Genomic DNA, 17,493 nt, shown 5'->3' on the forward strand with positions numbered 1-17,493 from the left:
ATAACTAGAAATGAATTTAATGAAAGATGTGCCTGATTTTTAAAATTTATCTAAATATATGGAGAAATATACGACGTTAACAGATTTCTAGCTCAATATTGTTGTCAGCTCCCCCAAATTTATCTATAAGTTTCAAATCAAACCCAAGAAAAATCCAAAAGCCTTTTCTTGTAGAAATTGGCAAATTGATTTGAAAAGATATGTGGAAAATCAAAGAATCTAGAAAGTCCAAGACAATCTTTTCTAATTGACTTCAAGACTTTCTTTAAGCCATGGTATTTAACACAAAATCATATCAGCATAAGGGTAGACAAACAGATCAATGGTGTGGCATAGAAAGTAGAGATATAAACCCATGCTTATATTGTAAATTGTTTTTTGAATATTTTCATGACCTTGGAGTGGCAAATTCTTCTTAGAGAGTACACTGAAGTCATTAATTATAAAAGAAAAAATAAAAAATTGGACATCATCAAGGTTAAAGATTTTTTCCTATCAAAAGACATAATTAAGAAAATAAAAGAGAAGCTACAGACTGGGTGAAAATATTTACAATACATAAGTCAGACAAAACACTTCTATCCATAATCTATAAAAAACTCCTACCTATCAATAAATAAAATAAAATTCAATAATATAAATGGGTCAAACATTTGAACAGACACTTCACCAAAAAATAAATAAGTTGCCAGTAAACACTTGAAAACGTGCTTGACATAATTTCCTCATTAAAGAAATACAAATTAAAGCTAAAATTAGATATCACATCGTACACACTGGAATGGCTAAAACTAGAAAGGCCATCACTGGTAGTCTTTAAAAAAACAGTTTGTCAGGTTTTAAAATGGTTAAATGTACTCTTACACAATGATCCAGTAATTCCACTCCCACATATTTACCCAAGAGAAATGAAAACATTTTACCACAAAAAGACTTGCACAAGAACAGCAGTTTTGTTTATACTAGTCTCAAACTGGAATCCACTCCAATGTCCATCAACAGAAAAATGAGTAAGCAGATTGTGGGTAGATTCACACAATGGAATACCGCTCAACAGTAGAAATGAACAAACTAACTGTTCAACACAGCAACATAGATGATAAGCAAAATAAGACAGACACAAAAGCATGTATATGTTTTACCCATTTATATGAAATCCAAGAGCAGGCAGTATGAACATATGACAGAATAAATGACAGCAATGGTTGCCCCTGAGAGGCTGCCTGGCTGCATGTGGTCAGCATGCAGGGTGACAAGCAGTGTATGCATTGCTCTCTTCATTTTTCAAATAACAAATCAGTTTTTAGTTGTGTGTCTCCCTTCACATCTCCACTGTTTCTTCAGAATTCTGTAGAGCACCATGATTGCTTTCTTAACCTCTGGGAGCATCCCCTACCTATTATTGCAACTAGCACTTTTCTGACCACTTTTTGTCTTTGAGATTCTATTTGAAATCTCTTATGTGCTCATTGTCCTCCACCATTCTCTTTGTCATTGTAAATCTAATTCCTTTGTTATTATTTTAATGATCTTTAACCAGAAACTTTTTTTTTTTTACAGGAATTCAAACCAATATGTGACATGATTGTGTCCCTGCTTTATGCTGCGTAATGGGAAGTGCCAATAATTCTCTTCCGGTTGGATAAAAAGATCTCCCAAGTTTTCATAACATTTAGGAATACTGAGATGTTGATTAAAACATTATCAGAGCAATAACATGATCAACTAAGAACTAGAATTAGAGACTCAGCTTTAAAATTGCTTTAACAGGAAACAGCAGCAATTTCTGAAATTCAGATGCCTAAAATGATTAACCGTATATAGCAATAGTACAGACAGATTTATATTAACACAAAGCAGAGCCAGATGTTCCGGGAGATATCACTAATATTCTCACGAAATTCTCGATAATATGGTATTATTATCATTATTAAACCACACTGTATTATTTATGAATTAATTTTATGATATATGATGGTATTTCCTTCCTAGCAGCTATAGATTAGAGAGGGACATCTTATTTTTATTTTGCCAAATTTGTTTTCTCTCAGTTGTTGATTAAGATGCATTTTCAAGGTTAGATTTTTATTTACATTCCATTGACTTTCATTTCTCTATGGATGACCTGCTTACTCCATCTAGATTCTGTAGGAATTTAATACTTTTATTTTGAAAAATATTCCAGATATGGTTAGGTGAAGATATCTTTACAATGACTTTGTTCGGTTTAGACTGGGCTTTTTCAGTACCCTCTATATTAGTCTTGCATAGGCTCCATGATATCTTCTATTACATCTTTGTTTGTTGCTTCAATTCCATTTATTCTGGGCTCTACTGAGTATCACCTATTTTATATGTGTTCGTTCTTTGTAGCTTGTCCTTTATATGTAAAGTCTTACAGTCTCCACAAACATCTCAGAATCTTGACGACCATTTTCACATGGTGTCCTTTTTCCCTAGGATATTCGCGGAAGACCAGGATGTAGATAAGGTGCTTCTCTATGACACTATATTCAAGCATTTCAAAAGACATAAGCTGGAGATTTCAAATGCAATAAAAAAGACCTTTCCATTCCTTGAGGGCCTCCACGACCGTGAACTCATCACAGATAAAATGTTTGAAGTAAGTGAAGTTTATTTCACAGCCTGGCAGATATACTTTCATATTTTACAAGTATTTCTGTAAGCGCTCCTGTAAGGCAGAAAAGAAGAGGAGAAGCAGAGGTCACCAGAGATGGCTCTACTTCCAGCTAAGGAAATGGTGCTCCATAGCACCCTCTGGAGTTGGGGTCAATGGTACTAGAGAAACTGGAATAGAAACAGGTGTTCTCCATAAATGTACAGTGTTTTGTAGAATTCATACACTATAACATAAACCAAAATTTAAAAATAATTTTAATGAATTGATTTACTGAAATCATAATTAACAGAGCATTTTATTTCAATTAACATCAATTTAAAATACCTAGATCTGAGAACATTAAAACCCACAGGGAACTGGTGTCTAGAGGGGACAAATTTGGAAGTAGATGCTTGTTATTCTTTCTCCAACACATTCGTTTTCTTTGTCTTTCCTTTATTTGTGCATTTCTGGAGTCTTGGAATATGGGTAAATTCCATCCATAGGCACTGCTGGAGATACAGAGCAGTGAGTCATCTCCGGCTATTAAATGTGCTTCCTCTGTGGCCAAGTTCGCAGCAAGGGGAGAATGGTCGCCTGGTTTCCTTGAGCCTTTCAGGCCAAATCAGTTTTGGGGGAAGAGCAGGAGTTGTCCAGTCAACAAAACAGCCACTCATTGATTGCCTGCTACATCTATCCCAAAAACATATCAGTCAGGCTCTTAAAGAACTTTGAGCCCACTTTCATCCTTCAAAGTTGCTCCTTTTTACATCTAATGTAAATAAGGGTGAGGCGATCAGGCTCAATCAGTGGGTATTTTTAAAGAGATGGAATTTACTTCTTTCATTACTGGCTATACAAATATGCAAAAATTATGAAACTTTACATGCGAAGATACCTGTGAAGAAAAATTGAAATTCAGTAAACGTAAAATTTCTTTTTATGGCTCCTCTGTAACTTGAAAGTCTGTATTTGTATTTTTTCCATTCAATATTTTTAAAGGATTCTCAAGATTCTTGTAGAAACCTGGTCCCTGTACAAAGAGTGGTGTACAATGTTCTCAGTGAACTGGAGAAGACATTTAGCCTGCCAGTTCTGGAAGCACTGTTCAGCGAGGTCAACATGCAGGAATATCCCGATTTAATTCACATTCGTAAAAAGCTTCAACAATGGTAATTAGGTTTATTATCTACCTTTTGAGTTCCAGGGCCAATTTTTTTCAATAAGCATATACTGAGCTCCTACCATGTGTGACACATTGTGTTGGGCAGTGGGGATAGAGTAGTTAACAAAACAGATGTGTCATGCATCGTCTTGAAGCCCATGGTGTATGGTTATGGTAAAACAAACACCTGGAGGTCTGCTTCACTGGCCACTTAGACTCACAGGACAACCAGAGCCACGCTGGCAGCAGATTGACTTAGAAGATAAGAAACACAGAACGCCAACGGGGCAGCATTAGTTGTTCTTCTCTTTAGTGGGAGTCCTTGCAGTGGCCTACATGCAGCCCACTAAATTGACTAATACCTGCCTTGAGTGACAGCTTAGCTGTGGGTGCGGGATCCACTTTGGCATAGCACCACATGTCTGTGGGAGTCAATATCTCTTGTAACAACTCCATAGTCATAGCTTTCAGGGTGCCACAGGGACAATCTGAGTTGTAAGAGTTATCAGTTGAAGGAAGACCACACTTACTCCTTCCCTACAGGTATTTATCATTCATGTATAGTTTCAGGCAATCAGTCATGGGTCATTTCTAAGCCCAGGGTTTGCCCAGTAAAACCAGGAAAAGGCTACCTTTGTTAGGTTTCTGGAATGATGAGCAAGAAAATTAACCCCGGGTTAAGTTTGACTTTACTGAAGGATAAATAGTTTTGTTAACCCTTTACTCACAAGGGTTAAAAGAAACGTTTATCAAATAATCACAAAACTGATTGCTCTGACAGGGACTATTTTTGGTGCTGTATCAAACTAAAGTTTTGATTCTTGACTTTTTTCCTGAGAAGGCATAATTTATACTATTATAATGGTACACAGTAAAGATGCCCTCTATTTTGTTTTACTTGCCTGGCAAAATTTTATTCCCCTCACAGTTTAATCTCAACCCAGTTCTCCAAATGAGAGATAGAGACATCACAAGAAAAATGAGCACATGCCCTGAAGAGGGGTGGATGCTATGGGACTGGAATAAAAGTGTGAAAGCATGTCTGCAAAACAGGACAAACTGGATCTGACTAAATCTGAGAGTGAGAAGCAGTAGAGGGGCTGACCTAAGAGAGATCAGTTGGAGGAAGATGGTGAATGGTCTGGAATCCAAAGCTAAGGAATTTGAAGTTTATTTACTAGGCAAAAAAGAAATACTACAAATTTATAAACAAGGAAAAATAGTTTAGGCAGTTATATATGGTATGGCTTATTGATTTGTGTTAATACTAACATTATGTAGATTAAAATAATTGTTGTAACAAGTCATTCAAGTCAAAAAGTGAATAAAAGGAAATCACATATCTGGGTACAAATTTCAAGTCAATGTTATGTTTGTAAGCAGGATGGCCCAGGCTGTGGGGATGAAGGGAATAGTGTTACATTTACTGCCCACATTCACAGGGGCTCTTTTCCTCTCCATGGACTGCAGGGATTCCCTTCCTAACCCCAGTGTCCACAACTCACGTGTTAGTTTCTGGCACTCCTTATGCTTGGGTGACCTGCACTGAGGCTCACTGTCCCCTTCCTGGGGCAGCACCGCCCACTGCCCCACCCAGCACAGCAGTCCACCCACCCTCAGGGAGATATTGCTGACTCTCAGACCCTGAAGTCCACACAAGCTGCCCCTGTGTCCCCTGTTATGTTTATTTGGGAACTGTTCATCTTCCCTGACCCAATTAAGCCAACGTTCTCCTGTTTTCTAGCCTCATCTTTAAAGCTGTTGGAGTTTTCTCTTTTATTTTTTATTTATGTATGTTTTTGGAGATAGGGTCTCACTCTGCCCAGGTTAGATGGCAGGCTAGTGAGCTATCTCTGCTCACTACAACCTTGACTTCCTGGACTCAAGTAGTTCTCCCGCTTCAGCCTTCTTAGTAGCTGGGACCACAGGTGCACACAACCACATCAGGCTGATTTTGCTAGTTTTTTTTTTCTGACACAAGGTCTTGCTGTGTGGTCTAGGCTGATCTCAAAATCCTAGGCTTAGGCGATGCTCCTGCATCACCATCCCACAGTTCTATGACTACAAGTGTGAGCCACTTCACCTGGCCAATTTTCTCTTTTATGATGGAATCTCTCTAGGACCTGAGACCATCCTTCCAGGGAATCCCTCTGTTTCTTCCTTACACTTGATATATGCCTACCCTGCCAACTGACAATTTTGCGGGTAACACAACTCAGCGTGTTTCCATTACTTCTTTATCGTTAAATTTTGAGTATCCCCTTTCTGTGTAGGACACATAAAAGCTCATTGTTGAGGTCGTCTCTTCTCTGTCCCAGTAGATGATGGGAGAAGTTTAAGTGATGTGTAATCCTCTGACTTCTGAGTCACCCGAATGCTGGAAATTCCTAAAAGCCAATTTCCAGATGTTGTCCCTGGTTCTCACAGATCTTCAATTGCTTTCTTCTCTCTCCCACTCTTCAGCAATCCAAGACAAATTGTCTTTCCAAGAAAGCGATCGAAAAGAAAGGGAAGAGAGGCCTGACATCCAACTAAGTCTTGAACAAGGTAAAAATGACAGAATAAAAACTGTTTCTCATTGCTAAGAGGAAAAGGAGACAAGGGAGGTGAGGGCCCAAGGTTCTGAGGGGAAACTGCGAATTAGGGAAGACATGCGGAAGGACCATGGAGAAGTCAAGGATGGGGTTGTATGAGCTCCTACCCAGATATCGGGTCCTGGAGAAGTAGCCAAAACAAGACATAGTTGGCTCAACAACCATGAAGGAATCAGAGTCAAGTGTGTCAGTAGGTCAGATTTACAGATGCTAACTACCTAGAAGTAACTGTGATTTAGAAATGTCCCTGTAGGAGGTCCGTATGAAGCTGCGAAGTGTTGAGAACCACAGCTCATGACCCATGGTCAACATCAAAGAGGAGACCCTTGGGGGAAGAAAAGCTCCTGTTTTATCTGTACTCTTACATTCTCAACACTTTTGATGCCAAACGTGGAAAATCTCCCCACACCAACCATCTCCAATTCCCTGCAGAACTGTGAACCCCATCCTAAAGGGATTTCCAAAGGTCACCTCATTAACATAAACTCAGGCTTGGTTGAAATGGGGTTGTTATACATAACAGGAAGTGCGGTTGAGTCTCCCTCAGTCACCCAGACTGGAGTGCAGTGGCATCATCTTGGCTCACTCACTGCAGCCTCCGCCACTTCTTACCGTTTTCAAAGAACATTAGTAGTTTCTGGAATGATAAGAGCTTTTTAATTTTTTTCTATTTTACTCAGGACTACAGGTAGAAAAATAAAAGTAGAGAAAAGGAGAAGGAGGTGCAAAACATGGGGAGAGCATGACTCTGTTATGTGTCAGGCGTGATTATAGGAGCAGGCATATTTTTTTCCAGAGAGCACTTCATCTTAGCTCAGAATATTAGTGTACAGCATCACAGCACTGGGAACTCTTCTCTGGTCACTGTCTAGAGGTCACCCAAGGAATGTGTGTGACCTCTAGAAGCTGAAAAGACAAGGAAATAGGTTGTCCTCTCCAGACCCCAGAAAGGAATAAAGGCCTACTAACATAACGGCTTTAGGCAGTGAGATCCGTGTCACACTTCTCACTGACATAACTGAAAGATAATAAAATACAATAATAAAAATAAAATAACTCTTTTGTTTCTCATTAGTTTCTGGTGAACTAGAAGATTACCAAATGACCAAAGAAGGAGAACCAGAAGAGCTTGCTTCTAGCTTGCTATAATGTGATGTACCAAGTAATTATAACTTAAAAATAATAAAAACAGGCCAGGCGCGGTGGCTTAAGCCTGTAATCCTAGCACTTTGGGAGGCCAAGATGGGCGGATCACGAGGTCAGGAGATCGAGACCATCCTGGCTAACACGGTGAAACCCCGTCTCTACTAAAAATACAAAAAATTAGCCGGGCAAGGTGGCGGACGCCTGTAGTCCCAGTTACTCAGGAGGCTGAGGAAGGAGAATGGTGTGAACCCGGGAGGCGGAGCTTGCAGTGAACTGAGATCGCGCCACTGCACTCCAGCCTGGGTGACAGAGCGAGACTCTGTCTCAAAAATAAAAATAAAAATAATAATTAAAAAAACAGAAAGAGTTCTGATAATGAAAAAAAAAGACAGAAGAGGGTAAAAAGGGAGACTTGAAGGAAGAATCAAATATAGGGAGGAGCAGTGAAAGATTTCAGAGGAAAAAGTAGAGAAGGGGGTAGCAACCAGGGTGCAGAAAAGAGGGTTATTGGGGCAAATTAAAAGTTCATAAATCACAATTTTGGCCCAGGAGCAGAGCAACCAGCATGTGAAAATGAGAAGTGCTCCTATGTCATGGGTTTCTCCGAAGAAGTGCCCGAAAGCCCAGAAGCAAAGATGGAAAATGACCAAGCATGTGGCAAAATGGGTAAGGCTGCCTGAGGGCTGTGGGATGGGGATGGCTCATGGGGCCCCACAGACCCTGGGAAGAGTGGAGGCAGGTGCTCCAGTCCGCCCAGAATCCTGTTCTCTGCATTTGCTTCACCCAAGCTTTTGGGGAACTGCAGGGAGGCAAGAGATCGTTATAAAGTTTTACTTACCAGGATGGGCTCTGTTGATTACATATGGGTATCGTCATAGAACGGTGCTCTTTGAAGTGGCGGTTATCCTGTTTATTGCATTAATATGTTAAGTCACACTCAATATTCCATGGAACCCAAGACAACCCAGTGAACTTCTGCTGGTAGATAATGGTGTCATTTTGCTACACCTTAGAAAGGCCTCACCCAAAAGACAACTAATCCAGGTACTTAATTGTCAGGAGGGAAGACTGCAGATCTACTCTTACCCCAAACCATACTTTTGATAGAAGACCCGGGGTCCATCCTAGACTCAGAGTTCTCAGTTTAGTGGTTCCTCTAGAAGAAAGAGAGGAATGACTATCCAAACATCTTTATAAACTCCAGCCTTCTATAGTATGAATTGTCCTAAAATCTGTAACTTTTATTTATTAATTTCTGTTTCCTCACCACCACTTGTTATTTTCTAGATACTGTGGATATTGGAAACAACTCTACTTTGGGAAAACCCAAGAGGAAAAGAAGTAAGAATAAACAAGAATTTACTTGCTTTCGGTGTTAGAAATACGTTTTTAATGCCAGAATTTTCTTATTGTCATTGTTACTATTTCTGTTATTATTTGCAATACTGTGGTAGACACAATGGTGGCATCCCCAAAAAATGTCCACTTCCTAATCCCTGGACTGTCATCTGCTATCTTACATGGCAAATGGGACTTTACAGATACAATTAAGCTAGGGGCCTTGAAATGAGGAGATTATCCTGGGTTATGTGGGTGGGTCCAAACTAATCTTGTAGGCTTTAAAGAGTGGAGAACTTTTCCTGGCTATGGAGAAAGGAAAATGTGACTATGGAAGAATCATCAGAAATATGTAATGTTGCAGGCTTTGAAGATGGAAGAGGGAAATCAAGGAATGTGGGTGACCTCTAGAAGCTGAAAAAACAAGGGAATAGGTTGTCATTTCCAGCCCCCAGAAAGGAATGAAGGCCTACTGACACCTTGACTTTAGGCAGTAAGACCATGTCACACTTCTCACTGACATAACTGGGAGATAATATATTTGTGTTGTTTTAAACCACTAAATTTGTGGTAATTTGTTATGGCAGCAATTAAGAGTAATACAGATTTTGGTACTTGGCCATGGGGTGTGGCTATCATATATTCCTGAAAGTGTTGGGATGTCTTTGAGATTGGGCAGTGGAAAGAGGTTGGAAGAATTTTAAATAGTGTGATTGGAAAATCCTAGATGAAGAAAATGGAAGTTAAGTCAATTAATAACCCTACAATGGCCTCTAAGTACTCACGTTAAAGGAAGAGTCACGTGTACTCACTTTAAATAAAAATCTAGAAATGATGAAGCTTAGTGAGGAAGCTATGTCAAAAGTTGAGAAAGATGAAAATTAGACCTCTTGCAGCAAATAATTGGCCAAGTTATGCATGCAAAGGAAAAGTTCTTGAAGGAAATTAAAAGTGCTACTCCAGTGAACACTTTAATGACAAAGCAGAGCAGTCTTATTGCTAATGTGGAGAAAGTTTGAGTGGTCTGGATAGAAGATCAAATCAGATTCCCTTAAGCCAAAGCCTAATCCAGAGTAAGGTCTTAACTCTCTTCACTTCTCTGAAGGTTGTGAGATGTAGGAAGCTTCATAAGAAAAGTTTGAAGGTAACAGAGGTTGGTTCCTGAGGTTGAAGGAGAGAAGTTGTCTCATAACATTAAAGGGCAAGGCAGCAAATGCTGATGTAGAAGCTTCAGCAGGTTGTCCAGAAGCTCTAGCTAAGGTCATTGATGGAATTGGCTACACTAAACCACAGATTTACAGTGTAGACTAAACAGCCTTCCACTGAAAGAAGATTCTATCTAGAACTGTCATAGCTAGAGAGGAGAAGTCAATGCCTGGCTTCAAAGCTCCACAGGACAAGCTGAGTCTCTTGTTAGAGGCTAATGGAGCAGGTGACTTTCACTTGAAGCCAATGCTCATTCACCATTCTGAAAGTCCTTGGGCCCTTAAGAATTATTCTAAGTTTACTCTGCCTGTGCTATATAATTGGAATAAAGCCCAGATGACAGCACATCTGTTTACAGCATGGTTTACTGAATATTTTAAACCCACTGTTGAGACATACTCCTCAGAAAAAAGGATTCCTTTCAAGATATCACTGTTCATTGACAGTGCACGTAGCCATCCAGGAGCTCTGATGGAGATGTACAAGGTGATTAATGTTATTTCCACGTCTGCTAACACAACATCCATTCTGCAAGCCCATGAATCAAAGAGTAATTTCAACTAGCAAGTCTTAATATTTAAGAAATACATGTTGTAATGCTATAGCTGTCTATACATAGTGATTCCTCTGATGAATCTGGGCAAAGTCGATTGGAAACCTTCTGGAAAGGATTCACCATTTCACATGCGATTAAGAACATTCATGATTCATGAGAGGAGGTCAAAATATCAACATTAGCAGGAATTTGGAAGAAGTGGATTACAACCCTTATTGATGACTTTGATGGGTTTAAGACTTCAGTGGAGGAAGTCACTGTAGATGTGATGGAAATATCAAAAAAACTAGAATTAGAAGTGGAGGCTGCAGTGGCTCACACCTGTAATCCCAGCACTTTGGGAGGCCAAAGCAGGCAGATCACCTGAAGTCAGGAGTTGAAGACCAACCTGGCCAACATGGTGAAACCCTGTCTCTACCAAAAATACAAAAATTAGCTGGGCGCGGTGGCTTGTGCTTGTAGTCCCAGCTAGTCGGGAGGCTGAGGCAGAAGAATTGCTTGAATCCGGGAGGCGGAGGTTCCACTGAGCAGAGATTACACCACTGCACTCCAGCCTGGTGATAGAGTGAGACTCCATCTCAAAAAAAAAAAAAAAAAAAAGAAGTGGAGTCTGATGATGTGACTGAATCGTTGCGATCTCTTCATAAAACTGAGTGGATAGGACGGGCGCGGTGCCTCAAGCATGTAATCCCAGCACTTGGGAGGCCGAAGCGGGCGGATCATGAGGTCAGGAGATCGACACCATCCTGGCTAACACGGTGAAACCCCGTCTCTATTAAAAATAGAAAAAATTAGCCGGGCGTGGTGACGGGCGCCTGTAGTCCCAGTTACTCGGGAGGCTGAGGCAGAAGAATGGCGTGAACCGGGGAGGCAGAGGTTGCAGTGAGCCGAGATCCGGCCACTGCACTCCAGCCTGGGCGACAGAGCAAGACTCCATCTCAAAAAAACAAAAACAAGAACAAAAACAAAACTGAGTGGATAAGGAGTTGCTTATTATGGATGAGTAAAGAAAGTGGTTTCTTGAGATGGAATCTGCTCCTGGGAAAGATGCTGTGAACATTGTTGAAATGACAACAAAGGATTTAGAATATATTAGTTGATAAAGCAGCAACAGGTTTTGAGAGAATCTACTGTGCTAAAATGCATCAATAACTTTACATGTTACAGAGAAATCTTTCATGAAGTCCATCGACATGGCAAACTTCATTAGTGTCTTATTTTAAGAAATTGTCACATCCACCTCAACTTTTATCAACCACCACCCTGATCAGTCAGCAGCCATCAACACCCAGGAAAGACCCTTTACCAGCAAAGAAATTATGACTCGCTGAAGGCTCAAATGATTGTGAGCATTTTTTGAGCTACAAAGTATTTTTAATTAAGGTTTGTCCATTGATTTTTTAAGACATAATGCTATTGCATACTTAATAGACTACAGTAAAGTATAAACATGATTTTCATATGCACTGGGAAACCAAAAAATTGAGTGTCTTGCTTTATTGCAATATTCACTTCATTGCAGTGTTCTGAAACCAAACGTGCAATATTTGTAAGATATACCTATATGTTTTATCCCAAAGACGTTTGAAATTTTTATCTGATCATATCTGTCAGTCTTTTCATTTATGGTTTCCAGGTTTTATGTACAATTTACAAATATATTATCCTCCTCATAATTTGAAAACATTTTTACTTGCTTATAGAATATTTGAAATACTTTTTAATGTTTAAATCTATAACACACATGGAATTCATTTATTGGTGTATGATGTGAGATGGTGATTAAGAGATATAACCCCAATACCTTTTTCTTCATGATTTGAAATTCGATTTTATATATGTTTTCCAGTATACACAGATCTGTGCCTTATCACATTTCTTTATCCATTCATCTGTTGATGGAGACTTAGGTTGTTTCTATGTCTTAACTACTGTGAATTATGCTGCAATGAACACGGGAGTGCAGATATCTCTTTGAGATACTGGTTTCATTTCCTTTGGATACATACCCCAAAGTAAGATTTCTGAATGGTATGTTTTTCTAGTTTTAATTTTTTGAGGAACCTCCATACTCTTTTCCACAATGGCTATACCAATTTACATTCCCACTTACAGCATACAAGGGTTCCTTTTCCCCACACCCTCACCAATACTTGTTATCTCTTGCCGTTTTGTTAATAGCTATCCTAATAGGTGTGAGGTGATGTTTCATTATGGTTTTGAGTCACATTTCTCTCATGGATGGTTAGTGATATTGAGTGCTTTTTTATAACCCATTGGCTATTTACGTTTTTTTGGGAAAATGTTTATTCATATCCTTTCCCCATTTTTAAATCAGGTTATGACATGGTTTTGTTTTGTTTTTGCTATTGAGTTATGTGAGTTCCTGATATATTCTGGACAGCAACCCTTATCAAACACATGGTTTGCAAATATTTTCTCCTATTCCATAGGTTGCCTTTTCATTTTTAAAATTATTTCCTTTGCTGTACAAAAGTTTTTCAGTTTGATGTAGTTTCACTTGCTTATTTTTGCTTTTGTTGCCTGTGTTTCTGGTGTCTTATCTAAAAAATAATTGCCCAGACCAATATCAAGGAGCTTTTTCCCTGTTTTCTTCTTTGAATTTTATGGTTCCATGTGTGACATTTAAGCCTTTAATCTATTTGGAGTTAATTGTTGTATATGATGTAAGCCAAATATCTAATTTCATTCTTTTGCTTGTGGATATTCAGTGTTCCTAGCACCATTTATTGAAGAGGCTATCTTTTCTCCATTATTTATTCTTGGCATCCTTGTCAAAATTAAGTGCCCCTTCTTGACATTTGTATTTATCATATTGCTGGAAGTCCTAGTCAGAGCAATTAGGCAAGAAAAAAAAGTCGTCCAAATTGGAAACAAGTTAAATTGTCTCTGTTTCCAGGTGACATTATCTTCTATGTAGAAAACCCTATAGACTCCACCAAAAAACTGTTGGAACTAATAAATGAATTCAGTACAGTTGCAAGATTTAAAGATCAGTTGTGTTTCTACGCACTAACAATGAACTATCCAAAAAAGAAATTAATAAAACAATCCCATTTACAATAGCAACAAAAAGATTAAAATGGGAACAAATTTAACCAGAGGTGAAATATTTGCACACTGACAACTATGACACTGATAAAAGAAACTGAAAAAGATACAAATAAATGGAAAGACATCTCAAGTTCATAAACTGGAAGAATATTGTTAAAACATTCATACTACCCGAAGTGATCTGGATAGTCAATGAAATCTCTATCAAAATTTCAATGACATTTTTCACAGAAATAGGAAAAAGGAATCCTAAAATTTGTATAGAACCATAAAAGACCCAAATAGTGAAAGTAATATTAAAAAAAGGAGCAAAGCTGGAGGCATCACACTGTATTTTAAACTACATTACAAAGCAAAAGTAATCAAAACAGTACTGGCATAAAAACACACATAAACCAATGGAATAGAACAGGGAACCCAGAAATAAACTCATGAATGTATGTTCAAGTAATCTTTGATAAGGGCACCAACAATAGAATTTTCTTTATGTAAATGTGCCACATTTTCATTTTTCTTATCTGCTTTATGGAGCTATATATAAAACAAATTCATCACCTTAAGGTATAACTGAATTTGTTTTAACAAATGTGTGCAGTTATATAAATACCTCCACAATCATGACATGTAAAAGTCCACTTGTGTTCTTCTCACTTCTCTCTGATTCTTGACAACAGCTGATCTGTTTTCTGTTCGTTTGTTTTTTAAGAAATGAGTCCTCACTACGTTGTCCAGGATGGCCTCAAACTCCTGGGCTCAAGTGATCCTCATGCCTCAGATTCCAGAGTAAGTGGGAATACAGGCATGTGCAACCCCTCGACCCAGATTGTTTTTTTAAGTGCCGATCTGTTTACATCACTCTAGTTTTGTCTTTTCTGGAGTTTCATATAAATGAATTCATACAGTATTGAATTTACTTATGTTTAGCCCCTTTCACTTAATGTGATGCTTTTGACATACATCCGTGTTATTCTGTGTGTTCATAGTTACTCTATTTTTCATCACTGAGAAGTGTTTCTTTATGTGAATACATTGCAGATGGTTTATTCACCTGTTGATAGCCATTGAGGTGTTTCCTGTTTCAGTTATTACAGATAAAGCTGATAGGAACATCTGAACACAAACCTTCGGGTTGGGCATGTTTTATTTTGTGGGGTGAATGCCCAGGAGTGGTGCTCTTGGGTCATATGAACATACATATATGTTCAGTATTTTAAGACTCTGCCAAAATGTTTTTCAAAATGATGATGCCCTCTCGCATTCCCACCAGTAATGCGTGAAACTTCTCATTGCTCCACATACTCACCAATACTTGATAGTGTTAGTAAAACTTTAAATTTGTTATAAAGTTTACATTTACCATTTTTTTCCTTTATAATCTGTGATTTTGAGGTCCTATTTAAGGAATCTTTTCCTAACTCAAGAACCTATGTTTTCTTCAAGTTTTATGATGTTAGCACCTACATTTAGGTCTATAACCCATTTTGGGTTAGTTTTTGCATATAGTTTGAGCTAAAGATTGATTTCTTCTCTTTCTTTGCATATGGATATTCAATCATTCCGGCATAATTTGTTGAAAAGAGTATCCTTTCTGCATTGAATTAGTTACTTTGACATCCTTGTTGAAAGTCAGTTGGCCATATACATTTAGGTCTATTACTTGACTTTTTTTCTGTTCCATTTATCTGTGTGTCTATTTTTATGCCAATACACCATCTTGATTACTACAGTTTTACAAATCCTGAAATCAGGTAGTGTAAGGCCTCCAGTTTTGTTTTTCTTTTTCAGGATTGTTTTGGCTATTTCAGGCCGGTGTGTTTTGAAGATTCTTCCATCTTGCAGCTCAGCTACTCTCAAGATTACATCATTGTCCAAGGTGCTTGCTAAGCTCCAGCCATAATGTCCATGTTCTAGGCCATTAGAAGGAGAAATGGTGAAGAGCAAAATTATCTTCCCTAGAGGCCTATTACTTTTGCAAGAAGTTTTCCCCAGAACTCCTCTCCTCCCACAACAATATTCTGCTCTCATCTTAGTGGTCAGATCTTAAACTGGTGGCCCTGTCAGGTGTAAAGGAGGTTATGAACTATGGTTTTTCTCTGGAAATATTGATGTCTGCAGTCTTGGAGGTATTCTGTTAGTTGATCAGGAGTGGAAAGTAGATATCTGGAAAACCATATGAAGAATTTACCTTGTCAATTATTTAAAATTTGTTGAATGTTCCTTTGCATCCTAATGTGCGGTCATTATTTGTAAATGTTCTATGCCACTTGAGAATAATGTACATTTGAACTATCTGTTGGTTCTGGCTTCACTCCATGCACATCTTTATCAAGCACAACTTTGTTGTTTAAATTTGGGTTCATAGTAATTTATTTCCTCCATCAAATTTGTATAGAAACATGTTAAATTCTCACACATGGTTGTATATTTGCCAATTCCTCCTTATTTTGTTCCTTTACTTTAAATATTCTGAGGCTATTAATGACTTTATAACTTCTTAGTGGATTTCTTTTATCATTATACAGCATTCTGCTTTATCCTTACTAATGCTTTTGCCTTAAAATCTCTTTTGCCAAGCGCTAATGTTGTTGTACAAACTTTTTTGCTTTTTTCATATTTTTCACTCTATGTTAAGCCATCTTGTGCAGCTTTGTTTTATGTCTCTTGTAACAGCGCTTAGCTTTTGCAATTTTATCTGATAATCTTAGCTTTTTAATGATTTTTTATTTGTTTTCATTTATTGTGATTCCAGATATATATGGACCTATATCTTCTGTGGAAGTGTTGACCATTCTTAGTTTGTGTTTTTTGTGTCTCTTTCCTGCTTTCTGAAGGATTGATATAATATTCTATATTCTCCCTTTTCTCCCTGCTGGTTTGGAAATTAAAGACAAAATTTCTGTAATCTTATTAATCATGCCCCAATCACCAAAGATGACAAGGATCTTGTAATGGTTTCACTACAAATTTAATACCCTATCTCTACCATTTGCCTATTGTTGTTTAATATTTAATGTTTAACTATAAATTTTGAAACTATTATTTTTGCTATTGATATTTACTTAAATCAATTTTTTAAAAATCATTTTACACACTCACCATTGTTCTTTTTCTTTGATTTCACTCTTTGTCTAGCTGAAGTAAATTATTTGTTTTTTCCAGTGAGTGATCTCTAAGTGGTAAATTCTCTAAGTGTTGTATGTACAAATTTGTCTTTTTTTTTTTTTGATAGAAATTTTTAGCTAGGTTAAAAATTCTGGGTTGATATTTATTTATTCTCAGTATAGTAAAGTGATCACTACATTGTCTTCTGGAATCTATAGTATGGCTAATAAAAAATCATTCTTTTGTCATAACTGTAACTTCTTGTTTAATATTCTGTCCTTTCTCTCTAAAAGCTTTTTACCCCAATATTTAATCATGAAAATTTTAAGCATGCAGAAGACTTGGGAGAATTGTATACTAAACATCAATATACTTTCATGTAGATTCACAATTAATATTATATAATTCCTGCTTTATTACTTTTCTATCTGTATTAGTCGATTTTCACACTGCTAATAAAGACATACCCAAGACTGGGTAATTTATAAGGAAAAATAAAGGAAGTTTAATGGACTCACAGTTCCATGTAACTGGGGAGGCTTCACAATCATGGCGGAAGGTGAAAGGCACATCTTACATGGCAGCGGGCAAAGAGAGAGTGAAAACCAAGTGAAAGGGGTTTCCTTTATAAAACCATCAGATCTTGTGAGACTTGTTCACTACCATGAGAACAGCATGGGGGAAACTGCCC

General features: G+C 37.8%; 1 protein-coding gene across 1 annotated transcript in view; it reads left to right on the forward strand.

Annotated features, from left to right (window-relative positions):
* SP140L (SP140 nuclear body protein like) overlaps positions 1-17,493 on the forward strand; it is a 56,364-nt gene that overhangs the window by 15,280 nt on the left and 23,591 nt on the right. The window contains 5 exon segments of the mRNA XM_073020133.1: positions 2,461-2,623; positions 3,623-3,800; positions 6,249-6,332; positions 8,075-8,191; positions 8,813-8,866. Coding sequence (XP_072876234.1) covers positions 2,461-2,623; positions 3,623-3,800; positions 6,249-6,332; positions 8,075-8,191; positions 8,813-8,866 — 596 coding nt within the window.

The sequence above is a fragment of the Chlorocebus sabaeus genome, chromosome 10 (assembly GCF_047675955.1).
Source record: "Chlorocebus sabaeus isolate Y175 chromosome 10, mChlSab1.0.hap1, whole genome shotgun sequence".
NCBI classification, from domain to species: domain Eukaryota; kingdom Metazoa; phylum Chordata; class Mammalia; order Primates; family Cercopithecidae; genus Chlorocebus; species Chlorocebus sabaeus.